The 17,756-nt window shown below is 41.0% G+C and overlaps 1 protein-coding gene across 1 annotated transcript in view; it reads left to right on the top strand.

Annotated features, from left to right (window-relative positions):
• The window catches only part of trpc5a (transient receptor potential cation channel, subfamily C, member 5a), a 184,851-nt gene that overhangs the window by 148,085 nt on the left and 19,010 nt on the right, over positions 1-17,756 (top strand). The window contains exons 12-13 of the mRNA XM_031757781.2: positions 4,518-4,718; positions 7,277-7,398. Coding sequence (XP_031613641.1) covers positions 4,518-4,718; positions 7,277-7,398 — 323 coding nt within the window. The remainder of the gene's footprint in view (positions 1-4,517; positions 4,719-7,276; positions 7,399-17,756) is intronic.

The raw sequence follows: 17,756 nt of genomic DNA, 5'->3' as shown, positions 1-17,756 counted from the left end.
GCCTAGCAGTCAATGCCGTTTGTGTCACATTTTGGTGGACACAGTAAAATAATGCAAACACTAACTATGTTCCTTTATGGAAAAAAAATCCTACTGTGTACCTTCTAAACTTCTAAAGACAAACATATTAATTAGAGGTGGAGCAGCACTATAGAGGAGCGATTTCAAGAGTGGGTTACGTGTTTGCGTTTCGTGAACACGTACATGGGTCCTGCTGATGCTTCCACCAACGGCTGGCTGAGGCAACTTGAATGTGCCAACAGAGGCATTTAAAAGACAAATTGGCTGTGCAAATGTGTCATGAGAAAATAATAAAATATAAAAATGAAAATGAAAAACTTCTCTGGAAAAATGAATTGGCAAAACTGCTGTTTAAAAATGTTTCCATTTTACTGCTGAGAGCCACGATCCATGATATATAGAGATATATACATATATACAGTATTACCAATATATACAAACAGATGCCACGGATGTCAAATTGAGACAAAACGTAGTATCCAGCAAGTCACTGGTTTTTGTTTTTGTTTTTTTTTTCCTTTTATTCGTCACCATAAAAAGAATTTGAACCACGCCCTTTGTGAAGTGCAACTCCTTTGACCTAAAAACATGATCCTGCCTTTGTCACTGTTCATCTTTGAGAGTCGCACATATTACAGAGACATAATTTCACAGTTTCACTTTAATGGCCTCAGTGATTTTCTTTCACAGCTCAGCTTTTAGCTTTAATGATACCTTGTTTAGCTGCGCACTCTGCATGCATATACAATTTATCTTTTATTAAGAGCAAATAGTGTAATCACACACACACACACACACACACACACACACACACACACAAACGCCAGACGGCTGGGCCATCTGCGGCAGCTGTGAGTCACTGATGGCGGCGGGTGGCCCTCCTACACAGGCCCTACACACACGCGCGCACATACATGCAGATGCTATGTGCACAACTGTAACCTTGCATTCATGCAAGGATAAACATCCACATGGTCATACACAATGAATGCCCACACAAAGAGAGAAGCAGCTGCAGGCACATTATATTTTAGTTTTCATTTTTCCTTTAAATATTCATCAACATTTAAAATCCTCCTGAGTCACAAGATTTGACACACACACACACACACACACACACACACACACACACACACACACACAGGCAAGCACATCTGAGAGAAGGTGTGAGAGAGTCCATAAATTAATGAGAGTGCATCTGTGTGCATGCTTCTGTTTCTGGTTGGCCCGTGTTTTTCATGTACGTGTGTGTGTGTTTGAGAGGACGGTGAATGCTAATAGAGGCAGAGTTAACGAGACACAAGTCCTGTGGAACTCTAATGGCTGAATTTAGAATGAGGTGGAAGCCAAGCATGAGACAACCGAGAGAGAGAGAAAGGGAGAGAGAGAGAGGGAGAGATGTGCAGAAGGTTGGTGCAAATGGGATGGAAGCAGTCACAGAAATGAGTGAAGCAAGAAACGGTAACACTAACAGAGAATGGAGGAGTGGGGGAGAAAGAGGGTAATGAATGGTTATTTATCACGGTTTTAGGGAATAAAGGCTTGAAGAGAGAGCTTAGGATAGAGAGGGATTAACAGTGAAAGTAGAAGAGAAATGGCAGGAGACGAGTAAGATGTGCAAGCACGTGGCACGAAGGAGGATTGAGCAGAAAGCTGGGGGCAGAGGAAAATGTGGACTTAAGAACAGCAAAAAGAGAAACACAGGACCTCGACTGTGAACTGTGTTGAGATTTAAAGGCTCAGCGGAGAGCTTGAGGGAGCTCCTGGGGATTAAAGGGTGTTTATCTTTCAAGGAATGCTCCGACATTTTGGATACCTGCACTGCTGTGTGATATCAGAGTCACTGTAGTCTGTGTTTTGTCTGTATAACATGCGTGTGGTCTTCACAAAATGATTCATGGGACTGTCTTTTGAAAGACGGGCTGTTTATCAGAAATTTGGATTCTGTTTGTGGCAGTAGTGTGTTCTTGTGAAAGGATTCGCACCTAAAATCTGAAGAAATCAATAAAAACTTTGTCATGAAAAGGTGCCCCTCGGTAAATACAGCAGGTCCTCTTTTTAACAAGTAGACAGTGGAGGCCTGTCCTGTCAGTCTCTCCGGTTCCAGCTTCTTGAAGAGTGGTTAGCAACTGCACTCCTTGTTCTGCTTTGGAGGACTTGATGAGACCATGAAATTGAAGCCCAAAGTGCAGCAAATCACTGGAACCAGCACATCATCAACCCAGCCAGCAAACCACCAGCAGAGAAACATGAGGCAGGGAATAGTTGTAGGCCAGCTGGTTGGCAGTGACTGACATTTCAAAATAAGAGTGACGAGATTCAATTCAATACAGTTTTATTTATATAGTGCCAAATCACAACAACAGCCACCTCAAGGCACTTTATATTATAAGGTAAGGACCCTACAGTAATACAGAGAAAACACCAACAATCAATAGTAGAGCCCTTATGAGCAAGCACTTGGTAACAGTGGGAAGGAAAATCTCCCTTTTTGCAGGAAGAAACCTCCAGCAGAACCAGTTTCATGGAGTGGCAACCATCTGCTGCGACCAGTTGGGACAAAATACATGCTGTGGAAGAGAGACCACTGCTAGTGAAGTGGAGATGCAAATATATTTTACTTGGTAGAACCTTATAAAAAGTGTTCTTCATTAAACCCAGATAGAATGACTTTGTATACAAAGTGTACAAAGCAATACACCAGTGAGGTTAGCAACTCTTCCAATGTGCAGCCTTAGTGAGAAAGTGGAGTTGGAGTATGAAATGACTGAACTTGAAGCTCACTGGAGAGGCAGCTGAATAATATCGAAGAGCACCGCATCACAGGACACTGACCTCTCCTCCAGCTTTAGTTAGCCTTGTTAGAGTCAAACAAAAAGGATCATAGTCCGCAACAGTCCCAACCTTTATTCTTTCAGGAAAAGGCTGAAGGATATCATCAACAGCACCTGAGCCTGTGGTGTGTCGGATGTGTGAGCAGTATTTTTGTGGACATAGTCGTAAACCACAGAAGGCCGGCATCAAACATAACATGAGTGTTTAATGATTAGTTCAAAATTCTAGGATAACACAGGAAACGGAACAAGGGAATACACCTGTTACCCAAATAAAACAGGAAGTGTGACACGATAGAATGATAGACGGGAATACAATTACTGTTCACCCTCATACTGGCGAACAGTAGCTAAAACTAACAATAACTGAACATATACAGTGGCATATACAAATGAAGCTCAGACTTGACTAACAAGGGTATAAAACAAAATGTTAGAAAATAATCAAGGTTCTTAAACTTCTAAATCCAAGGAACTAAATATATACAGGACCAACTGGAAATGTGTAATAATTTTTTTAAAGCTCCATTTATGATATAAACAACAAACAAAAAATAAGCATAAAATATTCTCACAGCCAAAACGATCATCAACTCCCAAAAATAAAAAATAAAAATCACAGGAATATATGGTGATAAATAGTTAGCAGCAAATTAACTTTCAAAATAAGAGCAAGTGGATTTTCCACTAGTGCAGCAGCTGTGAATGCGAATGTTTTCTTGGTAGATTAAACAAGAAAATCATATCAGGTCTGTGAGTGGGGAAACACTGAAGGCTTTGTGCTTTATGATCCCTCTCCTGGTGTTTTTTAATCTGCGTCCACGCTGGCAGTGATCTGCTTGTCGAGCATCGCTTTGAAGCTGACTGCAGGTCAGACTTGCAGACATTACAGGCTCTGGTTGCCTAGGTAACCATGTAATGTAGGCTACTTACGACCACATCTTATGCCAATCAATGGTATCCTGTGCTGTCATTGGTTGTCGCTTCAGTCGGTTCCCTGGAAGTTATGAAAAGTTTCCTATTAGGTCACCGTGTGTATAAAAAGTCTTCCTTGTGTTGTTTTTACTCTTTTTAATTTCTCACTTTAAAAGATGCAGAACTTTGTTTTACTGGATCTTTGCAAACTAGAAAATCATTGTTGTCTTTTGTTCAGTTTACCTGCCTTTTCTGTCCTGCATTTGTGCTCCAGTTTTGCAGAAAAAAAAGGGAAAAAAATAATAATAATAACAATTTTACACAAGGTTGACTCAGTCCGGAGATATTTAGCATAATATAGCACAGAGACTGGACACCATTAAAGGTCTTATTCCTCTGCCAAAAGGAGAGTGGAGGCGGAGGCACATTTTCTGTGATGTTTGTGAGATTAGACACACACACAAAAGTACAAAGTCATTTTAGATAAAACTTAGTTGAGATGTGGGGTAGAGGCAAATGAAAAGCCTCTTAAGCATTCAGCTCAGTGAGGTTAAACCTGTCGTGCCCTAACTTTTGTAGTTGATGGATAGAAAAAAACTTCCATCATTGTTCCCATCTAATGTTCTTCCAGCTACTATGGAAAAAAATTGTTTATATATATATATCTATGTATTTTTTCTTAATCTTTTCCTCTGCTGTTCCTCTCACCTCCTGCCTCACTCTCCTTCCTATCTTTTATTCTTTCAGTATAACTCCTCTCGGCCTAGGGAGGAGTGGGAGATGTGGCACCCGACGCTGATAGCTGAGGCTCTGTTTGCCATTGCCAACATCTTCAGCTCTCTCAGACTCATCTCCCTCTTCACCGCCAACTCCCACCTCGGGCCACTGCAGATCTCCTTAGGAAGGATGCTTCTGGACATCCTCAAGTTTCTCTTTATTTACTGTCTGGTAAGACAATAATAACTGTCCTCTGTAGTACATTTATGCAAAATTATTTTTGTTATGTACCATATCAATGATCAATAATCTGGCAATTAAATCTGTTTTACACCACAGACGGGAATTTTTTTTCAACCATTCATTTTATTTCCATAGCATATTTCAAGAAAAACATCACAAAGTGCTTCACAACAATATACCAGTGCATTTAAAAAAAAACATAATTAAATGCAAATTTAAAGGATGAGGGTTTTTTTGTTTGTTTTTTAATTGATCTGAATCCAGAGATGTCAAGCTCAAAGTTGGAGAGTTTCTAAGTCTGGGGCCACTTTTAGAAAAGCTCTCTCCTTTAGTTTTTAGCCTGAAATGATGTACTCATACGAGGCCCTGATCACATGACCTCAGGGACCTATTTGGGGCATATAGAGGTCAAAGTTCAACATCAGACATTTCAACTAGTTTTTGCTTAGACAAGCAGACAATGAATTACAGTACACCAAATAAATGCATTTATAATAATCTCCACACAATGGAACACAATGTGACACTAAGTGTTAAAAACAAGTATAAAGTTGCCCCAGGGATCCCCATAGAGGATTTTGCTAATGTCACAAGGGGTCCAAGAGCTTGTGTTATCTTAATCACCAATATATATTAGGGACACGCAAAGAAGTAAGTTTTTCCTTCATTAGGTTGGAGAAAGTTGTCAGCCACCTAACTTTTAATAGATCCTGAGCACCTATTCAGGATCTACAGCTTTGAGACATCTTGAGGCGTAAAAGAGATACATAACTGAATGTCATCTGCATAGCAGTGATAACAAATGCATTTAAAGATGCTCAAAATGTGCTGAAGAGGGAGCAGGTGTAATACAAACAATAAGGGCTCCAAAACAGAACCTTGTGGCACACCGTCACTAAGAGAAGAGGGCAAGGATCTGTATGAGAAAGTGCCACAGAAAAGCACTGTTAAGACAGCTATGATGCAAACCACTTCAACCACCCACCCAGTATCTCAGCCTATCGAACAAAATGTGATGTTCAACAGTATCAAAAGCAGAGGTAGTCCAACATCAGCAAAATAGAACATCCTCCTGCATCACTGTATAAAGAGCTGTTTCAGAAGAATGAGCTCTACGAAAGTCAGATTTAAATTGATAAAGAATACAGTTTTTATCTAAAACAGCTATAAGCTGCTTATCCACAGCCTTTGCTAAGACCTTAGCAATAAATGACAAGTTCGGTCTGTGTCTGCTAAGAAAAGAAGGCTCAAGCTTGGGTTTTTTTTTAAAGTGGGTTTTTATCATTTTAAATAAGCAGGGTCTTGACCAGAGAGCAGTGAAGTGTTATTCTAGTGAGCACACAGAAACCTATAGTAGAACAACACAGCATTTTATCTATGTCATACATTTGCATGCTGATAGATTTAAAAAATGAACCCTTCAGCCTTCTTCTCTCGAAGGCAGATTTAATTTCTTTTTCTTTTATGGCATGGTTAGCTTGATTAGCAGAACAGTCCCTGCACCACCACCACATCACTATGTGTTGCTGACCTCACTACGCAACTATAGCTTCCTGCCAAGATCAATGCTCTCCAGTCTCGGGTGGAGGGGAAATAACCTTGGTGGATCTCTTGGTGTGGTGCTTGTACTGCTCCCACCTTCTCCAGTGATTTAAATGCGATACTCTCGTGTGTGGTCCGAATGTTTAAGTGGATCTGTGTCTACACAGAGCGCACACACATCTGATGAAACAGACATGCAACATTTCAGTCAATCCAGCTTTCTACACAGGCGCTGTGATGTCTTACTCACTTTTTACATGTGCTAAACATCCAGCTTTACCTTGAAAATTGTCAAGCCTATTACACGTTCCTAAAGATAGGAAGACATCCAACAATTGGGTTCTCAGTAGGAATTGAATTCAGGCCACCCCTCTTTTGTTTCTTGTTAAGCAGCTTTGAAGTTTCCGTTTTATCCAGTACTGTCTGCATCTTTGATGATGATGAAAGCAAGCAAATTTCTCAGCATGCTGCATCCTTGATTGGCGGTAGAAGGACATTACAAGCCCATTTCATTACATCTGAAACTCATTAATTCCTCCCCAAAGGAACTCCTAACCTACAACACAATCCACATGTGAATTGCTTTGCTCCTGACAGTCTTAAAACCAATCCCAGCAAGCCCCGGGCACCTACGCCATAATACTTCATGTTCACACAGTAGCAGCTTTATGTAACACTACTCATGTTAGCTCTCTCCTGTTTGAGATGAAAGCTGCGTTTTAAAATGGCCTGGAGGCACTAAAGGTCAATCCCTGTAATAAAAATGAAATGTTATATGTGCAGAGCTTCACTTCAAAATGAAAAAGTATTGAAGGTTTTTTTTTCTTCCAGATACTGAGAAATCAGTATTATATTTCGTTATATGTTGGTGGTTAATGTGTGGAGTCTCGAGGTGACAACACAAAATCATTGGGTGGAGTGTCATGATTGCTAAGAGTATGTGTTAGATTAGGTGTTCAAGTGAAGCGCTGATGTGTTGGTCTTGCATTTTTCCTTGTGTGTAGGTCCTGTTAGCATTTGCTAATGGTTTGAACCAGCTGTATTTCTACTATGAAACCAAGGCATCAGAGGAACCCAACAACTGCAAGGGCATCCGCTGTGAGAGGCAGAACAACGCCTTCTCAACGTGAGTACCATTTCCAACTATATCTGTATATACTTGAGTACGTGTAGAGGTCTGTAAGGAACTGAAAAGGTTGAAACTGCACCAGTTTGGTATAAATACTGGTTTCTGGTTTTGCAAAACTGTTTTGTTTTGATTTTTCCGTCAGAGCTTTTCAGTGTGCTTTAAATTTTCTCGCCTTTCCATAATTTTCTTGTCACGTTTTACTGTTTTAGTCACGCTAGCAATACCAGGAATTTAAAATTTGATGTTCTGAATTAAATTCGGTGATCCATTTATACCCCCTTAGGTACACTTGAGGGGGCATACTGTTCCTTAAGAGGGTACGCCTTTGTCATTTGGTAATTGTCTTTAATGCTAATTATCAAATGTTAGTATGCTTGCACTGCAAACTAAGATGGTGAACATGGCATGTCAGAAAGCTGATGGTATTTACTAGAGTCTGACCAGTATAGGATTTTTAAAACCAGTTCCAATAGTTTGGGTTTAAACCCTCTGGGGTCCAGGGTATAATTGGCCATTTTTGACTACTTTTGATTTTACCTCCACATTTTACCTTTAAAAACTGTTTATCTTGCCTTGTTTGGTGTCATTCTTTTCAGCACAACCTCGCGTATCTGAATTTACAGTTTTGACATACTGTATTAGCACAATTGATCTAAATTCAGACAAAAAACTTAAAATCAGAGTAGAAAAAGTTCATTTTTTACTGTAAAAACAACAAACAGGTTTAACATATCATCTTCATAAATTGAAATGCAAATAGAAATTGTAAATTTAAAAAAAATTATGCACAAGTTTTGCAAACAACAAAGTTATATGCAACTATTTACCTAAAAATGCAGCCAAGGCCTCAGGTGTTTTTTATATAACCATTTTAATCTATTTACAGAACAATCAGGTGTCCTGCATTGAATAAGAAGGCACACAAATTATAGTTTCTGTCCACTATAAGACAGAGGAGCACACCACAGGCCTAAACTGGTATGTAGTTTGAAGTCTGCACTGTTTTTACCGTTTCTTCCCGCTGTAAACACCACTGTTTTATTCTGAAAAAAACATCGCGTGTAGTTTTTATCATAACTCTGGTTTTTCGTGGCCTATCAACACAATTTAAAAACCGGTATATAGTTTGAAGTGCGCACTTTCAACCCAAGTTGAAATCAGTCACTGCATCTTGTTGCTGTGTCGTCTTAAATTGGTCAAGTGATTGACCCCAGAGGGTTAAAAATCTGATTCCAGCTGATGTTTTCTTTGTTAGAATTGGAAAACAAATGCATTGTTTTATAAATAACATTACACTTATGTGAAATTTTGATAAAAAATATAAGTACCTACTGTATTTTGTAGCGTTCTGTAATCCCATCGATGGTCATATGTTTCTAGACCCGGTTTACTTTTTTTTCATTTTTTAAATAAAGCAGAAAAACAAACCCATAGCCCTGCCTGTCTGTGTTTAGTTGAATATAAATGATATATTTCTTTAGTCATTTTTCTGTAAACAAACCTTTGTTTAAACCCGCTCTTCAGTGTTTGATAAAAATGAACTGTGAAACTATCAGGTTACAGTGATGTACACATCCATTTAAGTTGCACTAGATGTATGTGGGAATATTTTATTACACACATCAAATGTGTAGAAGAACTACATTGATCTCAATTCAAAGTTTCATTCGCACAGACCTTCGTCTTATGCATCGTTGCACCAGATAATGATATGGAAATGATTTTTTGGTGTCTAGTAGACGCTCGGGCTTGTTCAGTGAACTTGGGGAATATTAATACGGGGTTCTCTTTCCATGTGAGGCCGGTAAATGTGGCAGGCAAGTCAAGGATTCTGCACGGGGAGGCCAAGTTTGAGTTACTGTTCATACAGCAGCTTTTCACAGGCTCAGCAGAGATCCAGAGTCTCAGTGCTGAGTGAGACAGAGTGAAAGCCAAGATGAGTCAGTGGTCTGAATATTGATCAGGGCAGTGGTTTGTTTTAGATAATAGCTGTATTGATTTGCGATCAATTCCATTACAGTAAAGTCCTCGGTCCAATGATAGGGCCGTGAGGACGATGCTAAAACAACAGCTCGCACTCTAAACTTTGTCCGCTTTTATTAAAGGTAAAAAGAGATGTATGTTTGATATCCATGTATTCAACCACAGATTATCATGCAAGTGAAGTCTGACCCAGAACGCTGCTAATGATTTTATTTCTGCTGAAAAGTCAAACTGTGACTTTAGCTAAGGTTGTTTTTAAATGGTGTCTGTCTTGTTGGGCAAAGAGAGTGGGTCTCTAAAGAAATACTGCAATGGCCTGAAATGAAACTGGCTGAAGTTGCTCACTACTCTTTAGTGAATTCCCGACCTTCTGAATTAACAAAAACATTTTTTACAGATTACATTTTAACCAAGACTTTCAAGTCAAATGAATCTAGACTGGAAATATCATGTTCAAGGAGCTTGGAAAGAAAAACATCTGCATTTCTTTAAGTTTCCTTGAAGATGTTTGACCTCTCATCTGAGAAGCTTCTTCAGTTCTAAGAGCAATTAATGGAGAGTCCCAGATTTTAAGCCCTATGGGAGTGTCCCCCAAGAGGGTCATGGACCCACTATGGATCATCTACCTAATCACACGAGCCAAGGTGTGAAAATGGGTGTGGGTCACAATCAGCCAAGGTTTTGGGTGAACCCATTGTGAAACCTGGCCCCACACTATCATGTGATTTCCTGAGGTCAAATGGCCCAGGATGTGAGTGGGTATCTCAAAACTGGATGATAGATGGCAGACAGTTGGTGTTGTAAACCACCGCGTCTCTTCAAAGATGGTCGTTCACAGGGGACATGGATAGCTTCTTAATTACCGGTGTTTATTTGAAGATGTGCTCAACTCGGCCTTGGTTGTAATATTAACTCCTCACAGCTAAAAACTGTAGAAAGTCATTCAGCAGACCACAGCGGGTGGCCATTTCTAGTATAATTTTCAGAGATTTTTAGAATTCTTCCGGTTGTATCTGGTTTAGATTGTCAGCAGAGCACAGTGGAAACATAAATTATTAACTGAAACCTTTAACACAAGACACTTAAAAACACTCAAGCAGAGCAGGCTCACGTGTCTGACAGTCAGGAGTCACTTTTTATTTTCTCTCCTGTAGCACAGAACAGGGCTTCTCTCTGACACTTCCTTACTACTGTATGTGCGTGTGTGGCCTCTTTCATCATTCACCCGAGTAAGGGAGGAGGTTGCCATTATTACCATAATGTCAATTCAAGACATAGATATGTTTTTTACTGGTGCACAAAATGAGCCATGCATGTCACGGCGGAGGCTCTGCCGAACCCCTGAGACCAACTCACCGAACCCCTAGGGTTCGATCGAACCCAGGTTAAGAACCACTGCACTGGAAAATGTTTCCTGCTCATTAGGAGTGCATTTTCTTCTGGGGGAGTAAATCATATCATAGTCCAGGAACAATAAACACCTAAAAATTGCTGCAAAATAAAGCACAAAACAACTTTCTGTAGGAGTTGCAGTCATAATTAATTACAGTGTTTGGCTCAATCTTTACACCTTTTTCAGACATGGCTTAAAAGTATATATTATTTTATCTTAGTGCATATAAATGAACATCATTTTATTGATTTGCAAACATTTGAAACCAGTATGCAAAGTTGAGTTGTTTTTTTTTAATGCAGCCATTTGATGGTCACATGTCAAGTGCAAAAGTCACCGGTAACTCTTCTTCTCTGTGTCACTAAAAAGAATAAATGCGCTCAGCAAACCTTGAGTCAAAGTGACAAACATGTCACGCTGATCACAGCTTCTCATCTGTACATCAGCGCTGACGCGGTGGATCAGAGTCTGGGGGGAAAGAAAGCAGCCTCACACTGGAGCTAAACAAGCGAGCAGATCGCAGCGATGACGGCTGAGTGACGCATTATGCAAACAGCGATCGCAGCCCTGCGGGCGACGCAGCCTGCATCAACAGTGTGTCTGTGTGCAATCCTGCGTGTGTGTTCTGCTCCCTTGCTCTGTAAATCACACACACTTATCAGCATTTCTGAGTTATTTCACACGATCACTTCCTGTTTCTGCTCAGGTGTCCCCCCCACTCCTCTGTTCTCACTCATCTGTACTTCACACACACTTATCACCTTTAATGTGTTAGCGTGCTTTACACTGTGCACTGTGTGTGTCTCTCACTGTGTTTGTCTCTGCCTCTCCTTCTCTTTTCTTTGCCTTCACACAAATGTTGTAAATAATCCCTAATTTCCTTTCACAGTCTGCACACCCCCATCTATTTTCTTTCACACACAACTCTCGCGCTCTCTCAGATTTACACATTTTCTTTGCGTCTCTCTTTCCCGCAGCAGCAGCAGCAGCAGCATGGGAAGCTGCGGGGTTTCTGATTCACCTGATTCAAATGAGGAACTCTGAGTACTTTTAGATTGTTTTCCACTTGCTTCAGTAATTGATTAAAAAATCTTGGATTTTAAAAACATGATTCTGCAAACTGATGTTGTGCCATCAGTGTAAAAAAACAGAGGTTATGGAGGATCTAATGACTGTTTGTGTGCTTTAATGTGAGTGAAAAAATGCTTTTGTGTGCAGGTAAAAGGATATATAAAATATATCTGTGTTTCTGGGTCGAGCACAGTCAGACCAAAAGTCGGTGACTTGTGCCAAAATCTATCCAGGACAAACCAAACAAACGCAGTAGCTTTTCTTCAGACAGATTGCCACATTGAGCATGTGAATTTCCTAAATTTAGAGTCACTTTTATGTAAAAGTATTAAAAAATCAGCCCTGCCACCACCCTTTATCTTCCAAGTGCACAGAATGAGAAGCTGGATTTCCGGCAGAAAAGTCGTTAGGCACAGCAGGCTGAGGGTTTATTAGAGCGCTGTTCAATACCACATGCTGTGACTGTCAAAGTCAGGACATCTATGTGGCGAAGGCTTAGGTGAGGCTCTCACTGTTTCAGACCTCAGACGCGCCGCTGTCTGTGTGAGGGGAAAGAGAACGAGGGAGTGGCGAATGGTTTAGCCGACTGTAATTAGTGGACCTGAGGTGGCGTCTGCACAGGAAGCGGTTTCTTTGTAGGCCTTTGGTCACTAGCCCATATTCCAGCTTCGGTTGCCTAGGTAACAGTCTGTCACTGGTGTCTTTTGATCTCATTTGTTGTCACTTCAGTCACTTTTCTTTAGGTTTAGAAGAGTTAAAGTTACAATGTGTAAAATCAATGTGTGTCCACAGGAGGCTGTGAAACTTTGTGAAAGGAATCTGGTACAAGTCGATGAATCAGTGAAGCTCACTTCTGTCTGATGACAACGATACTGAGTTGATTTGTTTAGCATGTCCTGGACTTTTCTGGCGTTAAACACTGCTACTGTTAGCCGCTTATAGCTCCAGTTACCTAGCTGTTGTTAGGATGGATGGATGGATGGATCTAGCATTATTTAAATCACATAGTTAATGAATAAACTCTATAATCAAACTGTTTATCAGAGGGAAAGTGGGATTTTTAGAAGACGCGCTTCACACTAGCCAGCATAAAGTTGGCTTATAACCAGCTGCAGTTGTTTAGCCGGCTCATTGTTAACTATGCAGAGATGGAAGGATCACGTCTAACCTGCTGACCAAATTTGATTGTCAGATCAGTGAACAGGAGCGCATGTCTAACAGCGGGACATGTAACAAAGAACACATAACCTGTGCTACAGCATCAGGCAGCTCATAATCCCAGCAGGCTGCTTGTTTGCTCACACCCTAAAAATGGTTCATATTTACTAGAAAGAGCAGCGCTGTATAGGCTGCGCTCATTTAATTGCACACTGTCTGGCTGCTGAATCTAAACACACTTTGTTTTCTCTCACAGATTCGCTTCATACAGCGTTTCTGTGTCACAATGCACAACACATTCGCACTCAGTCGCTTTCTGGGCTCGCCTCCCACACAGCTGCAGAACTATAACAGTCAAATGACTGCGTGGCTGCGAGGATCAGCTGTAGCAGTTTACCGCTCGGCTTAGCGGACAGAAAGATGAGAGGGGATGGAGAGCAGGAGAAAGGCAGATGAACGGACAACTGATACTGGGATACAAAATGCAAAATTAGTCGCGTGTGAGAGGGACAGACGCACGTGCCCCGTAAATAGTGGTTATCAGTTGGTATCACTCTCATAGATCTGACATGCAGACACCCTCCTGTAGCCAAAAGGTGTGTTATCATTTATTGTCATCACTGATAAACATAAACTCAGCCAGATTATCGAGGATTATCTTGAATAATAAAATCTCCCACTGAAAATGGAGCTTTCCAACACGTGATCGTTTTGGTGTACAGAGTATGTTTAACTCTAGGCTCTGTAAGCACCATGATATGACAACAGTAGTGACAACAGTTATTGTTTTTAATCTTCAGGTGTAGCCGTCAGGTCTTTCTTTTCTTTTCTTTTCTTTTCTAGAGCAGATTTAAAAGAGTGAAAACTGCAGACATACTCAATTTGCCACCCTGTTTTATTCTAGATTGACAAAAACTTTCAAAACTGAACATGCTCTTGTATACATTAAGACTCAAACCAGCAATTCAGGCCTTAAACTAAGTGGAAAAGTGTTTCCTGAGGTCTTAAATCAAGCGAGTCCTTGGTTGTTTGCTTGTACACTTGTGTACTCTCTGATGAGAGGAGATCGAAGACGACTGAAGAGGTCAGGAGGGAGGTGCGACAGTGAGTCTACAGCCATCTGTAAAACACAGCGGAGGCTCCATCGTGATTTGAATGTCCTTCACGAAACCTAGAGAACTTTTCCTGAAGACTACTTAAAGAAATGATAAGAAAGCTGCCTAAGAGAGATCAGCGTGTGTTGAAGAATAAAGGTGGTCACACCAAATATTGACTATTAGGCTTATAGCAAAAACTCTGTTTTTGCTTCATATACTGTATTTCTGTGTTCACATATGTTTGAATAAACTCCAACTATTTCCCATTTTGATTGCAAACAGTAGAGAAATAAGGAGTGGCACAAGATTTATGCACAGTACTCTATGAAGTGGATTCTTTCAGTGTCCATGTGACTACTTTTGATCTGTCACGGAGGAAACACTCACCTTACGCCTTTTCAGCAGAAAGACATAAGATTGTTTTTGAGCAATAGAATGAAAATAAACTACATTTACATAACATGTTTTTTCCATAAAATGATGTGTTTTAGATAAGGAATTTAAAAGATTCATTAAAAAAACAAACAAACTGAAAATGGAAATCATTAAAACAAAACATTATAGATGAAAGCTAAAAAATACCAAAGACAAGGAGAGAATAAAGCATTCATGAAATCCTTTGAATAACAGAAAAGATTTAAAGGGCACTGGTGATGTTAGCAGTGATCCCAGTTGGCTGACTGTCCCACAGATTTGGAGCTGTAATGGCAAAGGCCTCGTCACTGTTATTTACTAACCGAGCTGCCGGAGCAGGCCGCCTGCTGGTGATACCTACGGGAATGATAACAACTGATAACGGGCATTCAGTGGGCTGATAGTGCTGAAGTTATGGGTGAGAGAAGGAGCAGAAAGAGGAAGAAATATGGCGTGAAGAGGAGAGATTTGGAGCGAGAAAGGAAAGAAGAGAAGGGGGAAAAGGACTGAAGGTGAGGTGAGGAGAGCAGGAGGACAGAGAGAGAAAGCAAGAAGTTGAAACAAAAAGTGGAAAGAAGAAGAAATGATGAGAGACTAGAAAACAGTGAAAAATAAGGAGACAAATAAGGAGACATGGGTCAAAAAACAAAAGAATAAAGGAGGCAAGATGAGGAGAAAGGGGGATGAGAAAAAATAGAGAATAAACAAGGACTGATGGTAGAGAGGATAGGAGTGGAAATGGTGAGAGTGAGGCAGAGTACTAGGAAAGGAAAAATTAGGGAAGGAAACAAGAAGAGAAAAGCAGGGAACGGGAACGGTAAACAAAGGAGATGGAAAAGTTAAAGTAAAGAGGGAAGAAAACAAGAACTGAACATGAGAATAAACGAGGAATGGAGAAAAACAGAAAAGGATATCGAAGAGAAGGAAACAAAAATAGATGAGTGAGAACAAGGAGCAAAGAATAGATGAGGTGAGGTGAAAGACGAGGACACAGTCAATGAGACGGGAGAGGATGCAAACGAGGAGAGGAGAAGAAATAAGGAAAGAAAAGAAGGAGAGAAGATCAAATGAAAGGTACAAGCGTGCAAGACGAAGGGGGCAAGGACAAGTGGGTGAAGCCAAAGCAGAGATATGAAAAACCAAACTTGGATAACAGGAAACAGCAGAAAGGTGGCGAAAGGGAGGACTAATGAATTACTGGATACTAGAGATCGCATCAAATGTTGCTTGGCGAGAATTTCGAGGGAGAAGCCGAGGAGGTTTGTTCCTCCTCACTTTGGTTGAAAGTTCACCGCCTCTGGTTTCTCCCTCCTCCCGCTCATTGTTCATTTTCCCCTCTGAACCACGTTCCTCCCCTCCTCGTTTCATAACTGCGGCGCAATATCACGCTTGGTTGCTTCATTCATCGTGGATTCAATCCCACCCTCCAACCTCACTCACCCCGCCTCTCTTCATTTACACAATCTCCGAAGTTTCTCGCCCTCTCGGTCTCTCTCTGCACCGAGCGCGCGCACACACAAACATTTAAACCATTGCTCACACGCAGCCTGTACGCCGATTGATACAGCGATCACTCACACACGCCGGTGACAACACACAGTCCTGCCGCGATGAGAATAAATGCTGGAGTCTTAAATATTTTATGCAGCACAAATATAACACCCCGCAGACAAAACCTCTCTCTCTCTCGCTCTTTTTCGCTCTTTCATTCTCATGATGTAGTGTCGGCCGCTACCAATTTCATCAAAAATTCAATAACCTCCCCTGTAACTGGGACTGTCACACAAACAGACACGGGGGGAAAAAAAAAAAAAGACGGAGAGACCGAGACAGACCGAGCAGGGAAGGGAAATAAAATAAGGAGGTAAACAGAGGAATGAAGTGACACAGGGGGATGATGGAGGAGGAGATGGAGGAAACAAGGTCTTGCGTCACTCTGCGAACACGGTGACGGATGATAAGAGTCGGTGGAAGGAGGGGAGAAAAGAGGGAGGGTGGGGGAAAATATCAATGCAGATGGAAACAGAGAGGAAACCTGGGGTGGTAATAAGTGAAGATTACAGAAAAAAGTGAAACTTCTGGAGTTGTTTTTAGGTCTGAACCCAAAGTTTGGAACCAAAACCGAGTGAAGCAGGTTTGGTTCGCCTAAACTGTTTATCTGCAGTGACATGCACACATCACACCTACATCCAGGCGGTGCTTCTGGGTTCAAGATGAACAATTATGGGTCATATTTGAGGAGAAAGCAGAGAAACGAGGTGAGGTACAGAGATTTTATGTGTTTTTTGAACCATATTTTTTGCAGGTCTCTTTGTGTCGAGTGTTCAGCAGACACACAGGTGGTACGCTTTAATCATGGACAAACTGAGCATTTATTGAACGCACACAGCATTGCAGGCAGACCCTCGGGGGCTTTTTTACTACAGTGACATTTGTGCTTAAAAGGTCAAAAGACAAAGGAAAGAGCTCAGTTTGCGGGCGTGAGCTGCACGGAGGCAACCTGAGGTGAATGAACTTTGTAAAATGAGAATAATTTTTGAAAGCCAAGCCTTAACCACATCACCGGCACGTCATAACACAGCTTTGTGAAGGTGTAGATGGGTGACATGTAGCTGGACAAACCTCCCAGGGAGCCCGAGGCAGGGAACGGCTGTTGTGCACCTGATAACCTCAATTTTACACAGCAATTTCATCATTTTAGAAAGTCGCCCTGGTCTGGCCTATGGATGCTAAAACATTTAGGTAGTAGCTCGAGGGTAAACAGAACAAGCCTAGGTTAATGGGAAGGTTGCATCAGGAAGGGGTCTGGCACAAAGTCTGTCAATTATCCAAGAAAAGGATTGACCTGTAAATGTTCGTTGAACCAGTTCTCTTGGACTGAAGTGATATCTTTCTCTGTTTACGTGTTCTGTGTGTTAAATACTTGAAAATAACAGTTTGTTTTTATTCAGAGCCAAGATGGAAATGTGGTTGTGTATTTTGTATTTAAGCAAACGGATTTCGAACAAATGTGTAATTACCCCAAAATAGAAGGTGTGAAGACATCGTTTCAGGGTCATTGGAGTGACAGCGGGTCAGTGATCCACCCTTAGGAAGGACACATCGCTGTATTGTTTCAGTGGAGGAAAAACCTGCATCACTGTGTGTTTGATCTTTCTCCTGCTGCAGCATGTAATGTGTTGCCATCTGGATGCAGGTTCTGTGCCAACAAATGCCGGCTCAGTTTAACTCAGCACTGA

This window comes from Oreochromis aureus, linkage group 3, assembly GCF_013358895.1.
Source record: "Oreochromis aureus strain Israel breed Guangdong linkage group 3, ZZ_aureus, whole genome shotgun sequence".
Taxonomy (NCBI): Eukaryota; Metazoa; Chordata; class Actinopteri; order Cichliformes; family Cichlidae; genus Oreochromis; species Oreochromis aureus.
This window is presented reverse-complemented; position numbering and strand designations above follow the sequence as displayed.